Genomic DNA, 22,322 nt, shown 5'->3' with positions numbered 1-22,322 from the left:
TCCCAGTAATTTTAAGATAGGTGGACTTCAACTCCCAGAATTCCCCAGCCAAGTTGGGTAATTGTGGGAAGTGAAGTTCACCTATCTTAAAACAGCTGCAGTTGAGAAACGTTGTCCAAAACATAAGGAGGAAAAGGAGTAAGGACTGTTGAAGTCAAGGAGCCAATTTCTGTCTAAATTACATAAACTTCCGCAAAACTATGTTTCTGACCCAGATTCATAGGGATGATTTAAAAAAAAATCTTTTAGCATAATTTAAAGGTTAACATTCAACTTGCTAAGTTTGGCTCTTTTTTTTTTTTGCCAGAGGCAATCTGCACCGCGAGGTAGAACCAATGATAAATAAATCAACATCGTTCGGAATCATTACGCCAAGAGCTGCATTCAAAACCAGCAAAATTATTCATCGCCACACAAAACGAGGCTCGGACGCGGCTCTTTAAAACAAAAGAGGAGGAATAGCAGGAAGTTCCGAGAAGACTCATCCTATTCATAATCCCCGGAGCAAGGGAAAAAATAATGGCAACGACTCCTGCGCATGCGTTCAAGGCCGAACGGTACGCGTCTGGCTTATCTAGGCGTAAGGAGAAAGTTGATCGAGTTGCGCTTGCGCGGTACCTTCGACCAGGTAAGGATGGACTTTCCTTCGGCTCGCCAAGCTGTGCTGGACGTAATAAAGGGTGCGCGCGCGGGGGAGTTGCCTCGCCTGCTGCACTGGCTGAGAACAACTAGTAAGCGGAGTTTCTTCTTATGCGTCTTATCCTCCCCCCCCCAACACTTGAAATAGTATAACGTGGGGTTGCCAGACAGTAACATGTACTTTTTGGGGGGGATGTGCCTTTCCATCTTTCCCCCCATCTTTCCCCCTCTCTTCTATACGCAGAACGTTTATTTGCTTTATACTTCGCTTATCTGCCCGTTTTTATCATTGCTTTTGTTGACTCTGTTACAGGTCTGTTGACTTGGGGAAACCGCATGGAGAAGGGGTTGTTTAATCGCACCAAACATGCTGAATCAAATTAATTGGGCATTTGGTTCAATGTATTGTATTCCTCAGTGACTCTGGGAAACCCAGAAGTAAGATACGGCATCCTATATTTCTCCAGTAAGAATACATGGAAGCTGTGTTGCTTTTGAAATTCGTTTTGACATAGGCATTATGATGGATTGCCCTTAAGAGTAAGAGTACACACATGTCCCACTGGGTTGGTTCACTTTGCATCTGGTTGCTTGGTATAAAATTTGTTCTCTCTGGAAAAGCCATCTAACCTTTGCTATATCTCCTGGCAAAAAACAATTAGAGTATATATGTATTAAGATAATTGTTTATGTTACAATCTTTGGGCATAAATGAACATTCACTAGATATCAATTGGGGGGCATTGTTGGTAGTGAATTTTGAATTTCTATTTTTTTTTATTTTGCAATATTGTGTAATGGATTTTGGAGGTGTCCTTCAAGGATCAGTCTTGGAGACTGTTTTTGTTGTTCCTTGGATTCCTGATCAACATTTCTAACATCACTGATATACTGACTATCAATCTTGATGGCAAAGCATGATCAGCTCAGTGGTGGGATTCAAAATTTTTTACTACCGGTTCTGTGGCCATGGCTTCTTGGGCATGGCAGGGGAAAGATACTGTAAAATCTCCAGGCAGAGGTGGTACTTGCCGGTTCTCTGAACTACTCCAAATTTCCGCTACCAGTTCTCCAGAACTGGTGAGAACCTGCTGAATACCACCTCTGGATCAGCTGTAATGAAACATTTTATCAGCATTTCCCTTTAATTGCCTAATGCTGAATATGAATAAAACTGAGACTGTCCTGTTTTGGCCTGATTGTCATTCCAGTCCATTACTGAGTCTTCCCCCTGTTTGTCTTAAAGGCTACTGTATTCCCCCCTAGTTTCTTCTTCTAGACCTTGCATTCTTGATTGATAACTAACTGGCTTCATGCCTGTTTACTGATTGTACAACTAGTGCCATTAATTTTCTTTTGATGAATGTTTGTAGAATCTGTACTTCTAGGAATCTGCTCATTCAGCAGCCAAGTTAAATAAAGCTATTGCCTTGAGTTTCACATGATCACTGCAAACTGTGTTTTCCCTATTTTTGCAGACGACTTTGATGAATTTACATGCAATAATGATGATATCATTCTCAGAAGTATTGCTGAAGATATTCGACATCGTTTGCCTGTTGGAGCAGTGCTCAATTCAGAGCATAATGCTCTTCAAAAAGTAGGTTTTGCTATTTAGCCTTCCCATAAATGTTGACAAGGGGTTTTATAATTAGAATTTTTATAAAGCCATCAATACTCATGGCTTTGTTGGCTTTTTTGTTGATGTAGTCCAGAGTCTCCAAATCCTGGCAATTTTAAGACTTGTGGATTTTAACGCTCTGCTGGCTGGAGAATTCTGGGAATTGAAGTCCACAAGTCTTAAAGTTGCCAAGTTTTTTGATGTAGTCCAACAGAAGGAAGAACGGAGACCTTTGATGTAGTCCAACAGAAGGAAGAACATAATTCAAGGTTTAAAGTAAACATTTGGGCAGTAATATCTCTAGGAATTATTCATTATAACTATACCAAGATTATTTTTAAATTAAAATAAAAAACATTTTCTTGATTGGCCTTATCTTTAAAGTTCAGTGTTCTTCATTGGTAAAATAAAAGTATCAATATATTGCTTGTAATTAGATACTATATTGCTTCAATTGTATTGTATAGATAAGGTGTTAGAATGTTATAGTATATTGATATACATATCTGTATACTGTATGTCTCGATAGATTTGGACATATTCCAAATGCATAATCGAATGCTCAGCTGATTGCCTTTATCCCAGGGATAGTCTTACCATTAGACAGTGTAAAGCAGTCTTCTCAAGTGGATTGTTATTGGGATGCAGCAAGATTAGAATATCTTGGAGGAAAAAGCTATGTCCCATATCCTGCTCTTAAGTTAGCCTGCTGCCTCAAGGTACATGAATAGAATAGAATAGAATACTTTATTGGCCAAGTGTGATTGGACACACAAGGAATTTGTCTTGGTGTAAATACTCTCAGTATACATAAAGAAAAGGTACATTCGTTAAGAATCAAGAATCATAACGTACAACACTTAATGATAGTCATAGGGTACAATCAAGAATCAAATCATACTAGGAAACAATCAAGTGGGAGGGGATGGGTGATAAGGAGTGATGAGAAGATTAACAGTAATAGTTAATAATAGTGTACACTTTGTAAATAGTTGAACAGTGTTGAGGGAATTATTTGTTTAGCAGAGTGATGGCTTTCGGGGAAAAACTGTTCTTGTGTCTAGTTGTTCTGGTGTGCAGTGCTCTATAGCATTGTTTTAAGGGAAGGAGTTGAAACAGTTTATGTCCGGGATGTGAGGGGTCTGTAAATATTTTCACAGCCCTCTTTGACTCGTGCAGTATACAGGTCCTCGATTGAAGGCAGGTGGGTAGTAATTGTTTTTTCTGCAGTCCTAATTATCCTCTGAAGTCTGTGTCTATCCTGTTGGGTTGCAGAACCAAACCAGACAGTTATAGAGGTGCAGATGATAGACTCAATAATTCCTCTGTAGAATTGTATCAGCAGCTCCTTGGGCAGTTTGAGCTTTCTGAGTTGGCGCAGAAAGAACATTCTTTGTTGTGCTTTTTTGATGACATTTTTGATGTTAGGTGTCCATTTTAGGTCATGTGATATAGTAGAACCTAGAAATTTGAAGGTCTCTACTGTTGATACTGTGTTGTCTAGTATTGTAAGAGGTGATAGTATGGGAGGGTTTCTTCTAAATCTACCACCATTTCTATGGTTTTGAGTGTGTTCAGTTCCAGATTGTTCTGGTTACACCACGAGGCAAGTTGTATAACGTCCTGTCTGTATGCAGATTCATCGTTGTCTCGAATGAGACCAATCACTGTTGTGTCATCAGCAAACTTCAGTATTTTAACAGATGGATCATTTGAGATGCAGTCATTGGTATATAGGGAGAAGAGAAGTGGAGAAAGCACACAGCCTTGGGGGCCCCCAGTGCTGATTGTACAGGTATCGGATGTGATTCTGCCTAGCTTCACCTGCTGCTTCCTGTCTGTTAGGAAGCTTATGATCCACTTACAAGTGTGTTCAGGTACCGCTAGTTGGTTTAATTTACTTAGAAGAGTGTCTGGAATGATGGTATTGAATGCTGAACTGAAGTCTACAAAGAGGACCCTTATGTAGGTATTTGGAGATTCAAGGTGTTGTAGGATGTAATGCAGAGCCATGTTAACAGCATCATCTGTCGATCTATTTGCTCAGTATGCAAACTGCATGGGATCTAACAGCGGATCCATGATGGTTTTCAGATGGGACAGCACAAGCCTTTCAAAGATTTTCATAACTACAGATGTTCGAGCAACTGGTCTGTAGTCATTCAGTTCCTTGATGGAGGGCTTCTTTGGCACTGGGATGATGGTAGAACGTTTGAAGCAGGAAGGAACATAGCACATCTCTAGTGATCTATTGGAGATTCAGGTGAAGATGGGGGCCAGTTGGTCAGCACAGACTTTTAAGCAAGAAGGAGTTATCTTATCTGGCCCTGGTGCTTTTCCTGGCTTCTATCTGTGTAATAGATCTTGCACTTCTTTTTCTGTGATCACCAGAGGTTGTGAGCCCAATGGATTGGGGCCAGTTGTAGGAGGCTTGGCTGTTGTTGGTGTGTTTGAGATGTGGGTTGTGGAGATAGGTGGCTGTACTTTCTTTTCAAACCTGCAGTAAAACACATTCAGGTCATCTGCTAGTTGTTGATTTCCTTCTGCCTGGGAAGGAGGTTTGCTGAAGCCGGTGATGTTTTTAAGAGTTTTCCACATGTTTGCTGGTTCATTTGTTGAGAATTGATTCTTTAACTTTTCAGAGTAGCTTCTTTTTGCTGCTCTGATCTCTCTTGTGAAATATGTTTCTGGCCTGGTTGTATAGCATTCTGTCACCTTTTCTGTAGGCTTCCTCTTTGGAACGACATAGCTGCTCAAGTTTAGCTGTGAACCAAGGTTTATTGTTACTATATATTTGCAGGTTCCTTGTTGGTACACATAAGTCTTTGCAGAAGCTAACATGATGTTACAGTATCTGTGAGCTCATGTAGGTCTGCAGAGGCATCTTCAAAAACATTCCAATCAGTGCAATCAAGGCAGGCCTGGAGTTTCAGCTGTGCCTCATCCGACTAAGTCTTCACTGATTTAATTGTTGGTTTAATGGTTTTAAGTCTTTGTCTGTAGGCAGGTACAAGATGAATCATGCAGTGGTCAGAGTGACAAACAGCTGCTCGTGGTAAAGACCTATAAGCATCTTTTACTGTTGTGTAGCAGTGGTCTAAAGTATTTTTGCCTCTGGTGGGACAATTTACATGCTGGAAATATTTTGGGAGCTCTTTCCTTAAATTTGCTTGATTGAAATCTCCTAAAATGATAGGAAGGGAACCTGGGTGTTTGGCTTCAGCCTCCATAATTTGATCAGCAAGAGTTTGTAATGCCTTGTTTACACAGGCTTGTGGAGGAACATATACAGCTATTAGGAGAAATGAGGAGAACTCACGTGGAGAGTAAAATGGCTTGCAGTTGATGTGTAAAGACTCTTAAGTTTTCATCACAAAATAAACAATTAGGAGCAGCATCTTTTTCTTTTTTTTCTAAATCTGGTGAACATCTGGATTCTACTAAAATGGAAAATGTGGAGGGCGGAACTGGGGTTGCGACGATACGGCATGCGATCTTGGAGGTCTGAGATCGCTGCCGATATCTTTGCTTCTGGATGGTCCTATCGGATCTAAACCATCCCGAAGAGACAGTGAAAGTGAAGAGTGCATCCTGTCGATCCCAGGGATACCGCAAAGTCCCTGGTAGATCCAGGAGAAGCTCTTCTTGCCAGCGGCAAAGAGGCAGCCATTAAAGCTGCTGAAGTTGGGACAGCTCCAAAACGAAAGAGAACAGAAAGAGAGAGTGTGAGCGATGTTATTTCTTGTAAAATTTAAATTCCAGGGTACCTTAGTTATTGCTTTTTAAACTTAGCCCGGTCAGCCAAAACTTTCACTTCTTATCTTCCTCCTGCACGTTCTTTTCCGGTTGAGTTCTTCTTTGAGGTGGCCATTTCTGATCACCGCTCCTACCGCCTTCGGGAAAGGGAGTAATGGCCAGCTGAGGAGGAGAGATGCGGCTCTCCTCGACCCTGCTGGCAATCTCCCCCCTCTTCACCACCTCTACGGGGTGGCTTAGCCCTGAAACCAGCCGGCTTGGGGCGCTCCAGCGGCGAGCCCAGGCAGAAACCGTGCACGATCGCGGATTCCTGTCTGTCACTGAAGCCCTTCAAACCGGAACCACAATAAAGATTTCTGGACATCAAACCCTTTTTCTTCTATAAGCAGGAAGGGAGAGAAAAAGAATAAGGGCAGGATCTGGAAGAGGGAGGAGACTGCCTGGACTTTAAAAGAATCTAAAGTAAAATTTCAATAAGACTTCTAAAAGATACATTTTAACTGAAACTTTGCAACTAAATAGTAACCCCAGGAAGAGAAAGTGGGGAAAAAAAGAAAGAGCAAAAAGAAACAGCTTGTGTGTATTTGGATTACTTGGTGACTTTTGGATTTTTGGTTATTATATTTGAATGACTAAAATCAATCGGGTGATTGTTTAAAAATTTCTACAATGGCATTACTTTTGGATGAATTGAAAATTAAACTTAAAAAGTACAAAGAAGATGCACAAGAAGGGAAGGGTTCTTTTGGCTTCGTTTTTCAATTCTTAGAAATGGAGATTTGGAACTATGAGAAACAACAAGAAAAGACTGCAAAACAAGAAGACTGGGACAAAGAAGCCATCTTTAATGAACAAGTAACTCTACGTGGGGAAGAAAAAGGAAAGGGGGGGAAAGAGGATGGAGAATTTAAGACTTAAAAAAACAACCAAAGAAAAGAAAAATAATTCAAAAAATAAACATAATACTGGAAAGCAACAGAAAAGGGGAATACAGAAGAGGGAAATAGAGGTAGAGAGACAAAGGGGTAAAAAGGGGAGAGAGAAGAAGAGAGGGAAGAAGGAAAGGAAAAGAAGTTACAAAGGTCCGGAGCAAGATATAAAGAAACAGGACCTATTTAGAGATAATGGGTGAAAATCTAACTGAAAGGGGGATTCAGTAAAGGTACATGAGATTGTGTTGTAAAATTTTAATAGAAATAACTTTAGAAAATTGGAAACAACATATGATTAGAATGAGGGATAGAATGGTTAGTGTAACTTAGTGAAATGTTTGTGAATAAAGTAAATGAAATAAAATAAATGAGAAAATTGAATTAGGAAGGAATGGGAACACTTTAATTAGTCAATGTTTTATAAAATGTAAGTGAAGGGGGGGGAATTGACTATGGAAAGTTTATAATTGTTCCCATAGAAGTATGATATTTAATTGAAAAGTAACGTGAAAAATGTTAAGACTTTAATGAATATGAATATTAATGATAGAATTGAATTGGAATGGAATGTTGTTTTAATTATATACATTTATAATCTTTTCTTTTTTTTAAGAATACTGTGTGTAGTTTAAGAATGTACCAAGCATAATCCGAATGGAAGTTATGTATTATATTGAGTGTTATAACTTTAGGGGAAAGATATAAAGGCGTCATACTCCAATCAGTAACTACAGGAGAAATTTTGTTTAATGAGAAAAGATAATAGACAATTGAAACAGGACAGACAAAAAATATAATGATTTGAATTGAGATGAAATAAATAAAATAAAATTGAGGAAATTAAAAGAGGGGAGAAGCCATGTAGAAAATGTAAAATTGTAATAAGATATGGAATAGAATATAAAAATGAGCACGAACCTGAATTTGTGTCTGTACGAAGAAATGTAACCCGGGATTGTGCTGCTTTCAAAAAAAAAATGTTTTATGTTTTTATGTTTTGTTCATGTTTGTTTTTAAAAATCAATAAAAAAAATTTTTTTAAAAAAAGAAAGAGAGTGTGCCGGTTCGGTGAGAACTTTTTCTTTATTCTAAGATCTGAAAGGACACCCTAAGGAAAAGAAAGAATCTGTAAAAGTTTTGACAGAAGTGATTAAGCGGCGATTTTAAACAGGAATGTCAAAGTAATGTTTTTTTCTCATTGCTGGATTTTCTATACATGATCTTATATTTTGAAACTGGACTGGTTTTTTCTTTTCCATCTATTTTTTTTCTCCTTTTTGATTTTGTAACATTTTAGGCTAGAGACTCCCTTTTAGTTATTTCTTTTTTTAAAATATCTTTTTCTTTTTTTTATTAATTCTTATTATATTTTGCTTGGAAAAGGAGGGGGAAAGTGAAAGCAAAGAAACTTTGTAACACTGCCAACTAGAGGCTTGGAAATATTCTATTTCTCTTGTGACCAGACAAAGCTGAGAAAGAAAGAAGTGAGACTTTTTTTCAAGGACATTGCCTGTTTGATAAGATAGAGGGAAAAGCATGGGAAAGTATTATTGCAGGTGCTCTTCTGGGTTTCTATCAACAGCTGGAGTCTGGTGTTGAAGTTTATAGAAAAAGAAAAGGTGATAAGTTTCTGGAGAAGAGTGTTATAACAAGAGCCTTGGATAACTAAACAAAGTGCAGTGTGTTCTCTTGATTTTTCCTAAGCTGTGCTACCCCTCAACAGTTTACTTTTTGAAATAGCTATTTGGATCTTTAGTTCTTTGGAACTTGTCTTTGCTTTTTTTTTTTTTTTGCTTTGGAAGTTAAATTTTTACATTTGCTTTTTATTTTAAAAGAAAAGTTTTAGTATTAATGATTCCCTTCCTTTTCTTTTTAAGGGAGTAGCCTTTTTCTTCTTTTTCTCTTTCTGCCTTTCTGGTACTTTTGTTTTTTCATCTACCTCCAATACTGTTTTTTTCTTTTTTATCTTCCTGGCTTTTTCTTTTTCTTTTTCTCTTATGCAGCCTTTTATATTTGAGACCTCTTAATTGGATTAAGGTGTTGAAGAACCTGAAGAATTTTTCCTTTTTCTTTAGCTTTTTATTTCTCAGTTTTTCATCTTTTTTAGGATTTTACAACTTTTTCTCTTTTGTGTATGTTTATAGTTTTTCCTTCATTTTTGAATTTTCATTGTTATCTAACTAATCCATTGGATTAAGGCATATAAGAACCTGAAGAAATTCTTTTTTCTTTTTTTATTATTATTACTATTTGGCTTCTTTTTCCCTACTATTTTTAAATAAAATTGTGTTGAAATATATATGGCAAGGTAAGAAAGTGAGAATAAAGTTAAAACTTTTGCAAGATGCTAGAATAAGAGGAGGATTTGGTTTGCCTAATTGGGAGTTGTATTACCAAGCTACAAATTTGATGTGGGTTAAGGAATGGATAACATTAAGAAATACTAGGTTGTTGACATTAGAAGGACATGATCTGTTCTTGGGGTGGCATGCTTTTTTATGGTATAAAGGAACTAAAACACAGGGGTACTTTAGAAGACATTATATACGAGAGTCTCTGTGGTTAAACTGGGAGAAGATTAAAAGACAATGTTATTTAAAAATTCCAGTCTGGCTATCGACTATTGAAGCATTTTCTTATCCTATAATATACAAAAAGGAACAAACAGTTAGATATGGTGAAATATTGAATGAAAAGGGTGAACTTAAATCTATACAAAAACTAGAGGAACAAGGTATAAAAATGAATTGGTTTTCATATGCGCAAATACATTCAAGGTATGATAAAGATTCTAAAACAGAAGGTTTCTATGATAAACTGACTGATTTAGATAAGATTTTGACAGGTACTGATGAAAAGGTGATTAAAAAATTGTATGGATATTTATTAGAAATTAAACTAGAAGAAGAACAAGTTAAAGAAACTATGATTGCTTGGGGGAAGAATTTTCAATATGGGATCGATTTAGAGAAATGGCAAAAATTGTGGTCTCAAAATTATAAAATGACAATGTCAACAGCATATAAAGAAAATTTGTATAAGATGTTTTACAGGTGGCATTTCCCCCCGACAAGAATAGCAAGAATGTTCAAGAATAAATCCAAAAAATGTTGGAAATGTCATCAGACACTTGGCTTATATTACCATATGGGGTGGATTTGTGTGGATGCTAAAAAATACTGGACTTAAATCCACACGTGATTGGAAAAAATGACAAAAAAACCATATAGATTTGAAACCAGAGATATTTTTATTGGGAATTTTACCTGAAATATATAGTAAAGACTTGAAATACCTGATTGTAAATGTATTAACAGCGGCTAGGATTGTATTTGCTAAAAACTGGAAAAATGAGAAAACACCATCACAGGAGAAAATCATTAAGAAAATATTGGAATGTGCTGAAGTGAGCAGATTGACATTTGAAATTAGAGAACAGGATGATAAACAATTTTATAAAATTTGGGATCTATTCTATCAATGGTTAGACAATAAAGTATAGTAACAAAATATGTAGACTTTTAGAAAATACTAAATATATAAAGATGTATTCTTTCCTTATTATATCTACAAAATGTTTTTAGGATAGATTTGGGATGATAATATGAATTGTCACAAAACAAATTAAGTAAAATATGATTATTTCCTAAAGCATGAATGAATAAAAGTATAGTCAAATGTTTGATTAATAATGATACCAATGTATTTAATATTGGATTGAAAATACGAGAACATATACAATGTAATTGTAATTGAAGACTACGAAATGGAAGCACAAAACAATTTGTAAACCAACCGGCACACTGTATGTACATATATGGAGATGGCCTGATGTTTTTATGGTTTGTTTGTTTATGTTTGTTTTAAAAACCAATAAAAATTAAAAAAAATAAAAAATAAAAACAATAAAAAATAAAAAAAATGGAAAATGTTGTGGATGAATATGTTATGTTATGGATGAATATGTTATTTTTTTTACTTCGCTTGTATAGAAGTGTCTGATTTTTTTTATATAGAAAACTGGATTGGAAGCTGTTAATTTCTATCAACAAATGTCTCATTGATATGATGAATAAGAAGTAGTTTGTTGTCAATTGAAGATACCATAGGCAAATTAGGAAATTCTGTTTCTGTTTCTTGGATTCTTTTGATATAAAAGGGAGGAGGTTTCACTTCACTAGAGGACTAGCGAGCAGGTATCTTTTCCACTTGGAATCAACTCTTAGGAGTGTTCATCCTTTTCAGGAGCTATTTCAAACTGGAAGAAAAGCTGTGACTCTATGCACAATTGTCTCCTGTGATGATCCATGTAAGCCACAGGATGAAATGTTTCTTAATTTGTGAAGACTTACCAGGTATTAGAGCAGATCTTTCTCAACTCAGCAGTAAGAACTATAGCAGAGTTTCTCAATCTTGGCAACTTTAAGATGTATGGACTTCAACTCCCAAAATTCCCTAACCATTCGTCTTGCTGGCTGAGGAATTCTGGGAGTTGAAGTTCACACATCTTATTGGAAGTCCATAAGCAAGTAGTATCAGTGGTTGCCCCATCCTTATGGAATAGTCTTCCTGAAAGATCGAGGCCAGGATGTCAAATTGGATTTCTCTGAGGGCCGGATCAGCATTGTCATTCTCCTCTGCAGGCTGGCCGGGAGAGGGAGATAGGATGGACGCCTCTTGCAACACCCTGCCAGCCAAAACAGGGGACTGGGGGGGCTGCATGAGGCCCTCCTGCCCCCCCTGTTTTGGCCTGGACAGCCTGCAGCACTCTGTTGGTCAAAATGAGGTACGGGGGGCATGTGAGGCCCCCCCATGCCCCATTTTTGGCCTGGACAGCCTCCTGTAGCATCCTGCTGGCTAAAACAGAGTGTGCCCTGTGACCAGTTTTGGCTGCCAGAGGCACTGTGGACTGGTCCTTTGCTATTTCCAGGCTGGCCCTGTGGACCAAATTTAAGCACCCTGCGGGCCAGATTCGGATTCCGCCTGCAGGCCTTGAGTTTGACACCCCTGATCAAGGCAGTCCCCTAATTAAATTTTAGGTGGGCAATGAAGGCTGGTTCTGCTAAATGTTTGGGATTTAAATTGCTTGCTAACTAGACCGTTCTTCTAGTGCCGTGATGGCGAGCTTATGGTACGTGTGCCAGAGATGGCACACAGAGGCCTGTCTGTGGGCACGCGCGCCGTCGCCAGCTGCTCTTCTGGTTTTTGGCTGCTAACATGCACGCTGTCCAGGTAGTCTTCACAAGCACCGAAGTGCCAGAAAACAGCCCAAAAAACAGCCTGAAAATGGCTCAAGAAATGGCCTGAAAACGGCCTGGAAAACAGCCTTAAAAACGGCAAAACATAGCCAACAAACAGGCATGTATGCGCCGGCCAGCTGGTCTTCGGGTTTCTGGCACTTCGGTGCACGCACATACACATGCATGCATGCATGCGCGTTCCGGTTTGGGCACTCGGTACCAAAAAGGTTCGCCATCACTGTTCTAGTGTGATGGAGAATTTTTTTTTTAATTATGTGTGATCTGGATTTTTCCATTTTGGTCTTTTTAACTTGATTTTATGGAATTCTTTTGTACGTTTGTGGTGGTTAATTTTTCCATTTCAACTCTATGCATTTGTGATTGTGAACTACTAGAGTCATTCAGATATGATGGATTATAACTTCTATAAATAAATAACAGAGAAAATGTATGATTATTGAATTTCAATGGTATATAAGCTGATGTGGACAAAAATGTCACATATTTATCAAGTGTACCTTTTCTTTCTTTAGCTTCATGAACAGGCAGTACCCACCATTCATGTTGATGCTTTCCTTTATGATGATGACTGTGTTGACTCTTTATGTGAAGAAGGAAAGATGAGCAGAAATTATTGTCTAGCATGTGGCTCTCATCAGACAGCACCATTAGGTAAGCAGTTATGTATTGTATTTTTTTTTTAATCAAACTACAGCACTAGTACAGGAATGTTCCCTTCCTGTACATCAAGCCAATCATTTTGGGCTGGAGTTTGAGTGCTTATATAACATAAATATTATGAGGTCTTGCTTGTTTAAAAAATAGTTCCTATGACAGCTGAGCCATGCACAAAGCATCTTTTGATTACAAGGCAGCTGATGAAGTTGCTTCTCAATAAACAAGTACTTCTCACTCTCCAGAAAGCTTTGTAGCAATTTATTGTAAAAATATTGCATATTTTTAATCATGTAGTAAAAAGGCACTACATCTCTTTTATTTCCTTCGAATGCTGAAAGACTATGCGATATGTTTTTACCTTATGATTTGCACGAATTCAATTATGTTTTAGGTTCTCAGTATAAAATCTAAAAGAGAGTGTGGTCACTATGACACAAATCCCAATAAGTGCCAAAGGCAATATCAGTGGGTACATTAGTACCTGCATGTGCTAAGATACATGTTCATGATTCAATGACTAAAGAGATTCTCAGCCGTTCAGGTCATGGTTGTCCCAAAGGTGCTTATTCAAAAGGCAATTGGACCTTCTGGTTTTTCTTTTCTGGTTTGAAGCTGAAGAAACTTCTTGGATGAAAAGCGAAACGTCTTCAAAGAAAAAGCAGAAAAGAAAAGCAGAAAATCTGGCTGTTTCTTGAAAAAGCTTTGGGTCATGATCCAGTGTTTGTTCCTAAATCAAGGATGCAGCTTCTCATCAGTGTTCAGTCGTACTTGAGTGAATTCCCGTAAGTTCTGGAAGTGTCTACCAATTATTAATTTATAAGAAATTCACAATCTTAAAATTAATTAGGATATTTGGGAATGGAGGAAATTCTTGGGGAGTGCATCATAAGGGATAGTGATACTTTCCTTTTCCTTCTGCATTAAGTATATTCAGTCTAAAATCTATATTGCATGTGGTTCAGTCTTCATTCTTTAAAAAAGTAAATAAACATATTGATTATGCTTTAGGACTGGTTTTTTCACTGAACTCAGGGAATTTATTGCTCTTGCTATTGTTATGGTGTTATTTTTGTATTTTTTGTATGTTTTATTAGTTTATTTTACCAGATCTGGAGGTTGCCTTCGATGAAAGATTATTATGTATGTTCACTGCCTTGGGTTACTTTTAAGGTAATAAAGGTGGGATAAAGTCTAATAAATAAAGTCCTCTCCATATTTATAGGGTATGAAATTATACGTTCAGAAATATTTATATATGTACTACACAACTTTTGCTTAAGTAATAATGTTTTAATGCTTGCAAATTGCCACAAAGACAGTGCCCTTCAGAAGCCATTAGTATTACATTCATTTATTTTTATGTTTCAGATATAAATAAAAGTTTTAGCAGTTCAAAGTAGTTTACATTAAAATATTAGAGAAGTATATATTAAAATCATATAAGCACTTTGAAAATTACTTAGAACTGTTTTGGATCTGACTTGAGTTCAATTCAGGTAAAGTCTCCACTTTTATTAAAACAACATCTTTCTTCAGACTTTCACATAAGCCTGGAAAGAAATTTGCATCTGCTTTAAGAAGACAACTCTCTAAATATGATGCAACTTTTTAAAGTTTGGGATGAAAAAAGATAAACTGCTTTCATAAACAGCAGAAAAATATCATGTATGTAATCCAAAAAATTTTTCCAAAATATTTTCAAATATGCCTTTTTTTCTGAATGATTATGAATTAAGAAATTGTGGTGATAATCTATTTTCAAATGTCCAAATGACAGGTTAATTAGTTCCCAGAATTGTTAGATATGAACATGTTGCAATCTGGAATGTTTTTCAGAGTCAGCATGCTAAATCTTGTTATGTTCACTTAATACAATGCAAGGAGAGAAAAAAATAAAATCCAGGCTTTGCCATCAGCATGATGGTCCCCAAAATAGAATGAGCAAAGATGCTGTCTTTGCAAGATTCTAGCTACTCAAAGAACCATCTTCATAATGTATTCCATTTAAATGCATATAGATTGTTCAGTTTTCAACTGTATCTGTATGATGCTAGTAGATGCTAAACAGATCCATATACTAGATATGGCAAATCCCTTTCAGGTCACATGTAGCCATTACTTTTTCAAAATTGCAGCAGAAATGTATAATATTCAAATTAGGCTTGGCAATATTTTTATCACTGCCCAAATCGAAAATTTAATCCAAGTTCTTATAATCTTGTGTTTCATGCTGGATGCTAACCATGGCTGCAACGTGCTTTGTTTTATTGTTGTTTCCCAGAATTCATTTCCCATTCTTTTTCCCTCGTGGAACTGAAGTTCCTGTACCAGGAAGTATTGCCTGACCTGACAGGGAAGGTTCTGGTTGACGTGGGCTCCAGGCTTGGAGCAGTCCTGTTTGGGGTAAAAACTACACCAGAAATTGGTTGACAATGTCTGTGCTCCCCCCCTCTCTCCTTTTGCTGGTAGTCACTGTTTTATGTTGTACAATATTACTTAAGCAAGTTTTTGGTTGCTATTTTTTGAATCTTAATTTGTTATTGACTTGATAGGGTTTTTTTTCACGGATTTGTTCTTATGTATTATTTTGACATTTGATTACTGATATTACTCAAGTTGAATATAATTTTTGGAATGCAAAAGTTGAGACATATATCCTTTTATTACAGGAATCAGCATATTATAGTCATAGTATAATTAAAGACACAAATAAGTTCAGAAATAACAGGCTGTAGTCATCAAGCTCTACCCTTGAAAATAAAGGATGCTGGCCTTATCCTTTGCATGCTTTTAGAATTAACTAATCTTTTGTTCAAAGGTGATATTTCTGCTCCTGGCAAGAAACTATTTTTAGTAAGTAGATGCAGAATCAGCCTTCACATTTATCCTAAAATAGAAAGTATAATTATTGTTTACATGATTCAAAAATAATAACCTTTTACAGGTTGAAAAACAGAATATTCTGGTTTAAAACTAAGCATTCTTCAAGCTGAGTTTGATTTCTCTTGACTACATAAATATGTTCATGCAGTCTTCTCACAAGCTGCAGAGAAGTGGCTTGTAATTGCAGACTTCTGGGATGTTTCTTCTCCCCCCACCTCCCCAATTTTCCAGTCTAGCACAGAGTCCTGTTATTCCTTGGAGTCGCAACATTATAAAGTTTACATGCCCCTGGACTCGAAGTGATTGTGCTTAATTCTGCTGAAAATTATTTTAAAAAATATGTATTTCTAATTGAGACAGAATATTAATAGTGCCTAATTACTTTTATTTAAACTGAAAGGTCAATTCAATTAAACCAAAGCAAATTTAGGGCCTAGCTGGAACCTATCTTCTTTTTAGGGTCTGGCTCCAGCAAAGCATTCACAACATGGATATTGCCTTTGTTCCCCCCAAAAAATAGGCATTTCCTGGGCTGTCATGTGAACGAATATTTAGCATAGTTGTCTATAATAGGGCCTGCACACATTTTGAAAGTAAATTCCTATAGATAAGCAAAAATCAGATGCCCGCTACAGTTCAACTCTGTATTCCAATCCACTTTAGCAACATCTGTTTTTCTACTTCTTATTTTAGGCCTACTATTATAGTTCAGCATCCCAGATCAATGGAGTTGAAATGAATGGAGATTTTTGCCAGTTGCAGGAAGCTATCATTTCAAAGTATCGACTTGATGACAGAATAAAGGTGAACTAATACATTTGATTTCTTGGTTTATGTATGGAAAGGCTGCAGGTTAGCATAATGCTTTTTATTAGAAATGCAATATTGAAGAAATCTTGTAGCTATCCAAATCTTTTGTCTACCTAAGTTCTTGGAAGGACAATTCCTGTACAGTAAAGAAAACACCCAGCATTTTTTTAATTTTCAGGTGCTACACTTCCCATGTATTGGCTTATCATTCTGATAATTCTGTAAGGAAGCAAGTTTCCACACTACTGTACATTCTTATGTCAGTGTTGCAGATATGGAATTGAGGAGAAATTGAAGCCAAGAATGAACAACTTCCTTAACATTCATGGCCAAGATGAGAAATTTCTGATTCCTACCTAAATTCTTATCTATAATTTGATACCATCTCATATGAATATAGAAGTATGGATTTTGATATTTTGCAATAACTTTAATCTTACAACCTTCCTTATAAGAACATTAAGTGAGCGTGTTGGGTTGAGGCAGTACTGGAGAGCCAAGCTCAGCAAGAGTACTTCTACCATATCCCTGAAGTGCTTTGGGGTATATGCATTGTACTAAAGGAATACCAAGTAATCAGTGGTGGGATTCAATTTTTTTTACTACCAGTTCTGTGGGCATGGCTTGGTTGGCGTGGTGTGGCTTGGTGAGCGTGGCTTGGTGCAGTGGTCGGCAACCGGTGGGCCACGGCCCACTGGTGAGCCGTGTGAAAATTTTGGTGGGCCGCAGAGAAATCTCACCCCAAGAGCACCCCCCCAAAGGAATTAATTCAGGCTGCGCAGAAACACAAGTGCCTGTGTCGCCCACATGGCCTGCGGGAACCCTCCCTGCCTACTCACTCCTTACCCGGTAAACTTGCCTGCTAAATTTCTATTTTCCTTTTTCCGACCATCATCTGTTCTCTATGCCGGGAGATTTAGATTAGCTAGGAAGCAGAAAATGGTTGGATTTCTTTCTTTCCAGCGAGTCTTTAGATCTTCAGCTCTGCTGTTAAGTACAGCCGAACCTCCCTTAGGACTGAAGTTTTACTTGCAAGCAAATTCAGTGCAGACTCACGGAAAGCAAATTTGAGAGACTGAGCTAGCCGATAGCAGATAGACAGACAGATAGATAGATAGATCATTGAATGATTCTGTGAGCAACTCAATCCGCCTGCTTTGCCTGATTTTGGGTAAAAGTTGCTCTTTTTTAATAAAAAAAATCAATATTTATATGCATGGGGTGTTGTGAGTTAATTTTGTAAGTTTGCTTGCTAGCAAATTTTATGAGTTTGCTTGTGAGCAAATTTTATGTGACAGACTGAGCTAGCCGATGGCAGATAGATCTCTGAATGAATCTGTGATTCTGTGAGCAACTCAATCTGCCTGCCTGCTTTGCCTGATTTTGGGTAAAAGTTGTTTTATAAAAAAAATTCAATATTTATATAAATATATTTACATACAAGCCATGCCCAGCCAGTCACATGACCACCAAGCCACACCCACAAATTAGGCCACACCCACAGAACCAGTTAGTGGTCCCTGGGATCTAAAATTATGAGTTTGGTGGTCCCTGAGGTCCAAAAGGTTGGCGACCCCTGGCTTGGTGGGCATGGCAGGGGAAGGATATGTTGCAAAATCTCCATTCCCACCTGACTCCAGGGGGAAGGATACTGCAAAATCCCATTTCCCCCCCCACCCCACTAACCTGCTTTCCAGCTTCTTTTTCCTGCCCAGGTCAACCAAAGACCCAGCCCATCAGCTGGGACTTGGGGGCGGGACCAGTCAGAGGCGGTATTTGCTGTTTCTCCGAACTACTCAAAATTTCCACAACCGGTTCTCCAGAACTGGTCAGAACCTGCTGAATACCACCTCTGCAAGCAATGAAATAGCAGCAGGTTCCATTTTAAACAATGTTCATAATATGGTTATCTTGGAAGCAAAGTACAGGCTTAGTTCAGCTACTTGAGAAGCAGACAAGAAGTTCCCTCATCACTTCAACTTCAACAGATTTGTTTTACTAAGCATAGGCTAACAGAGAGACAGACACTGGGTCTGTGTACAGAGAGACCTTTCTTATTATCTGTGTCTTACCATTTTCCTTATTGACAAAACACTCCCAAGTTAAAGAAACAGGGAATCTCCAACAAGCAGACTTCATTTCTCTGGTCACCTTCAGTTCTGTTTCATACTTATGCCACGGTGTATCTCACAGCTTGCTTACTACATAATTTTTAATTTCTTTATAATACAATGATAAGATTAATCACAATCTGTGATATTGGAACAATTATTTTCTAATGGATTGATCAAGAGATGAGTCATGTGTAGTGATGTAAGACTAATAGAAGGATCAGAACTAGATGGTTTTCCTTAATTGGAAAATTTTTTAACAATCTTAAATATTATCACATGGTTTTTCATTTGAACCTCTGAAAAATCATTTCTCTTTAGGTAATTAATGCAGATATTTGTACTCAAGCTTCACTTCTTCAAAATGCAGACATTGTTGTAATGAATAATGTCTTTGAATATTTCCTTGACAGATCAGAACAGGCTAGGTAAGTTCTCTTTGTTCTGGAAATTTCTAGAAACACTGTCTAACACCCAACCAATTATGCATATGTTATTGTTCTTTAAAATCCAAGCCAGTATATAAAAATATAATTGTGAAAACTGCTATATATTCCTTTGTGCTTTTTCGGGATGCAAAAACATTCCAATTAAAGACAGCTGAATAAAAAAGCTTGTGAAACCTATCATTTCCCTCTTGCTAAGGCTAAAACTGGAAACTTAGACACATGCCGAATCCAATTATTTTATTTATTTTTTTATTAAATTTGTAATTTATTAAATTTCTCTCTACCAAGTGAAACTACAGTAGTTTGGGCAAAATGAAAATCTGTCAAAGATCAGCTTGCCTTTTAAAATACATTTTGAAAGCATTCTCATGATTGATGAACCTCAACAGCATGAAACATGATTTTCATGCTGTGGGTAGTTGTAGTGTAAATTATGTAAGGTTACCTGCTGTTTCAATGTGCTTGATTTATTTTATTTGCTCTATTATACAAAAATAAATATTTTAAAAGACATCAAACAGAAAAAGAAAAGAAAATGAGAAGAGATTAAAATAGTTTATCAGTGTGGAAATAGGAAATAGGTCACATGTATAGTTTTAACAAAGGAAATGGAAAAAGGTTAAATTAACCAACATGATACACTTCAATCACCATCAACCATATTAAGTAACAATTCTTGAAGAGATGATCCAAATACACCTGAAAGATTGAGAAAAGCTTCCATTCTTTTACTGAAAATTTCTGAACTAACTTGCTGATATAGTGAAAAAAATGTTCCAAGCCATAATTCATTTCAAAGTATCATTAGATGAATGATCCTCACCATTTTTTTCAATAAAGAGAATAGGGAGCATTATTTAACATAACATTTTATAGAAAAAAAATATGAATAAAACTTTTAAGGTTATTCCAAGTGTTCTGTAAAATAATGTGCTATGTCTAACATTACATGACCTGCATCTACTTGCTATGCTACCACTCCCATATCGGATGCAGTGCCACCAAAGATCCCCTATTCCTCCCAAATAGATCTGAAATTCTGTATATGGGGAAATAAAGAAGAATTTGTTCATTGTCAAATGCTGCCCCATTAGTGGAATAACACAGTTCGATAGAATCCTGTATCTTTACCAAACAGGGAGATCCCTCTTTATTACCATAAAGTGCTTGTATAATTTCATACTACAAAATAAATCTGTAGATGTGTAAGAAATAGAATCCAGTACAAGTTCCAACTTGATTATCTGGTTCCCAATAAGCTATGATATTCTAGCAGGTTAAGTTACTGTTCCCATATTATTCAGCCTGTATAGGTCTTTTCTTTTTCAGTCAGGTCAGGCAAAGTCTTTCAAACATTTAGAAACTGCCCATTTCCCTCACAGAACAACTGTTGGGTGGTATCTTGAATTGTTTCATTTGGCATAATTTTGGGGGAGCTGCTTGATAAGAAATTTATTTTGTTTTACTCCTAGAGCATGGAAAATCATAAGTCAAAATGTAAGAAAACCAGGGTCTTTATTAGTGACTGTCCCAAACCTTGAAAAGTCTCTCTCAGAGCTTCAGGTATAAAGAGCTATTTTTCAAACTATTTATATGGCAAGATTTTCCTTGTGTGTGTTTTAGGTAAATCATGAATTATTGTTGCTGAATCATGTTCTATTGATAAATATTTGCACACTTTTTTCTGTTTTGGAAGTGACTTCATTACAATGAATTTAGGAGATTGATCATGGGAGATGCTTTGTGATTGTGCCATCTGACTTAATCTTTCACACGTTTGCAACTCAGTAAACAATTTCAGCAGGGAGAAAAATGAAAAGAGCAATCTTTTTCAACACTCCAGAAATCTCAAACTTTAATTGGTAGGAAAATCAAGGGAATTATTTTATCAGAATTGGGAAAAGCACATTTCTAAAACTTTCTAAAATTTCCTCCCTGAAACTTATTCACCACAGAAAGCTGATATTGTCACTTAAAAAATTATTATTCTCTGTGATTAGAATATATTTCTAAATTTTATTGGAAATCTCACTTGTATTTTCTTCTCCTTTTTAACTGATTTGCTTATACAGAAACACATCATTGTAAGATATAGAAGTATATTTATGTAGGTATTACCTAGTCACATTTTGCAAAAAATGAGATATCTCATTTCTAGATGTTATTTTGCTTACGTACCTTAAGCAGTTCTGAGATTTATGTATTATTTTATGTATTGTAGTGAATTGTTTTAATTTCTTTTCAGGTGGACATTCAGCTCAGCCAGTGGGTAGAAGCAGTACCAGTGCAATATGATGGATTCTTAGAAGATGCTGATAGAGAAGCACTTGAAAAAATTTATTTGTACAGAATTCTATAGCATACAAAATATGTACATTCTCATCAAGTGCTTTTTAAATAAAAAAGAACATTTTAAAGAAAGAAATAATGTTGCAGTTTGTTAAACTTTGTGTTAAAATCTGCCTTTGAAAATAATATAGAAAATCAGAGATGTATTTTTGATTAAATAAACATGAAGGCATTAAAAAATTCTCCTTGGTTTATTTCTAGTGAGAATGCTAATTAAAGAACTGCAAATGCTGTATTTGCCATACATTATAACATCTTGTTCCTTCTCTGGACTAGTTTCATTTATATTTTTTCTTTGCACAAACATTTTTGTGGGACATCAGTCATACAATTGTTCCAGGGCTTATTTTTTGGCTACATGAGGTACATGTTTTCTGTAGAACATGCATCTTTGATTAATTTCTGAACTGCGCCTAATTTTAAATACCAGTTTGCCAAAACCAGTGCGAACCAGCAGCCAACCTCTGCCCTAACCTACCAGAAAAAAAGAACATGCTGCTAGTGATAAATAGTTTCTATTGATTAATCATTTCTTCTTAATTATGACTATATACTTTTATAAATAAATCATTTCTTTGGCTTAATCAAAACAAAGGAGAGGTAAAAACTCCTGCCCAATGATTGTCGTTCAAGCTATATATAATAATATATTTCTTGAAATCCTTATTTCTTTTTATTTTATACATTGTTTTTCTTTACGATCTATCCATTCGTACCATTTGTCCCAGATCCGATAATATTCTGCATCATCTTTCTTTTTTAATTTCAATGTAAGCTTTTCCATTTCCGCACATTGGTATATTTTCTGAATGACAAAATATAGAGGTGGTACTTTGGGGTTTTTCCAGTAGTAT

At 36.4% G+C, this 22,322-nt stretch overlaps 1 protein-coding gene across 3 annotated transcripts; it reads left to right on the top strand.

The window, feature by feature from the left end:
* Positions 1-67: 67 nt before the first annotated feature.
* On the top strand, positions 68-21,544 carry LOC113410081 (uncharacterized). 3 transcript variants are annotated; one of them, XM_087951832.1, is made up of 8 exons: positions 68-628; positions 2,118-2,239; positions 12,722-12,860; positions 15,148-15,269; positions 16,443-16,553; positions 18,992-19,098; positions 20,592-20,682; positions 21,365-21,544. In XM_087951832.1, exons 1-8 carry the CDS (start codon positions 520-522, stop codon positions 21,476-21,478), a joined length of 915 nt encoding a protein of 304 aa, XP_087807958.1. In that variant the 5' UTR covers positions 68-519; the 3' UTR covers positions 21,479-21,544. The 3 variants fall into 3 exon arrangements, with proteins under 3 accessions (XP_087807958.1, XP_087807959.1, XP_026520286.2); XM_026664501.2 differs by having other exon boundaries at positions 458-731; XM_087951833.1 differs by lacking the exon at positions 20,592-20,682 and having other exon boundaries at positions 451-731.
* Positions 21,545-22,322: the final 778 nt, after the last annotated feature.

The sequence above is a fragment of the Notechis scutatus genome, chromosome 1 (genome assembly GCF_049901735.1).
Source record: "Notechis scutatus isolate UNSWTSFEM ecotype Mainland chromosome 1, rNotScu1.2, whole genome shotgun sequence".
NCBI lineage: Eukaryota > Metazoa > Chordata > Lepidosauria > Squamata > Elapidae > Notechis > Notechis scutatus.
Note: the sequence above shows the minus strand (reverse complement) of the source record. Positions and strands in the feature narration are given on the sequence as shown.

Excerpts from the sequence above, each read along its gene's own strand:
- LOC113410081 (XM_026664501.2), top strand. The coding sequence starts at position 539 with ATGCGTTCAAGGCCGAACGGTACGCGTCTGGCTTATCTAGGCGTAAGG. Across the intron at positions 12,861-15,147 it reads TCATCAGACAGCACCATTAG|AATTCATTTCCCATTCTTTT; the intron begins GTAAGCAGTTAT and ends GTTGTTTCCCAG. Across the intron at positions 19,099-20,591 it reads GACAGATCAGAACAGGCTAG|AGCATGGAAAATCATAAGTC; the intron begins GTAAGTTCTCTT and ends TTTTACTCCTAG.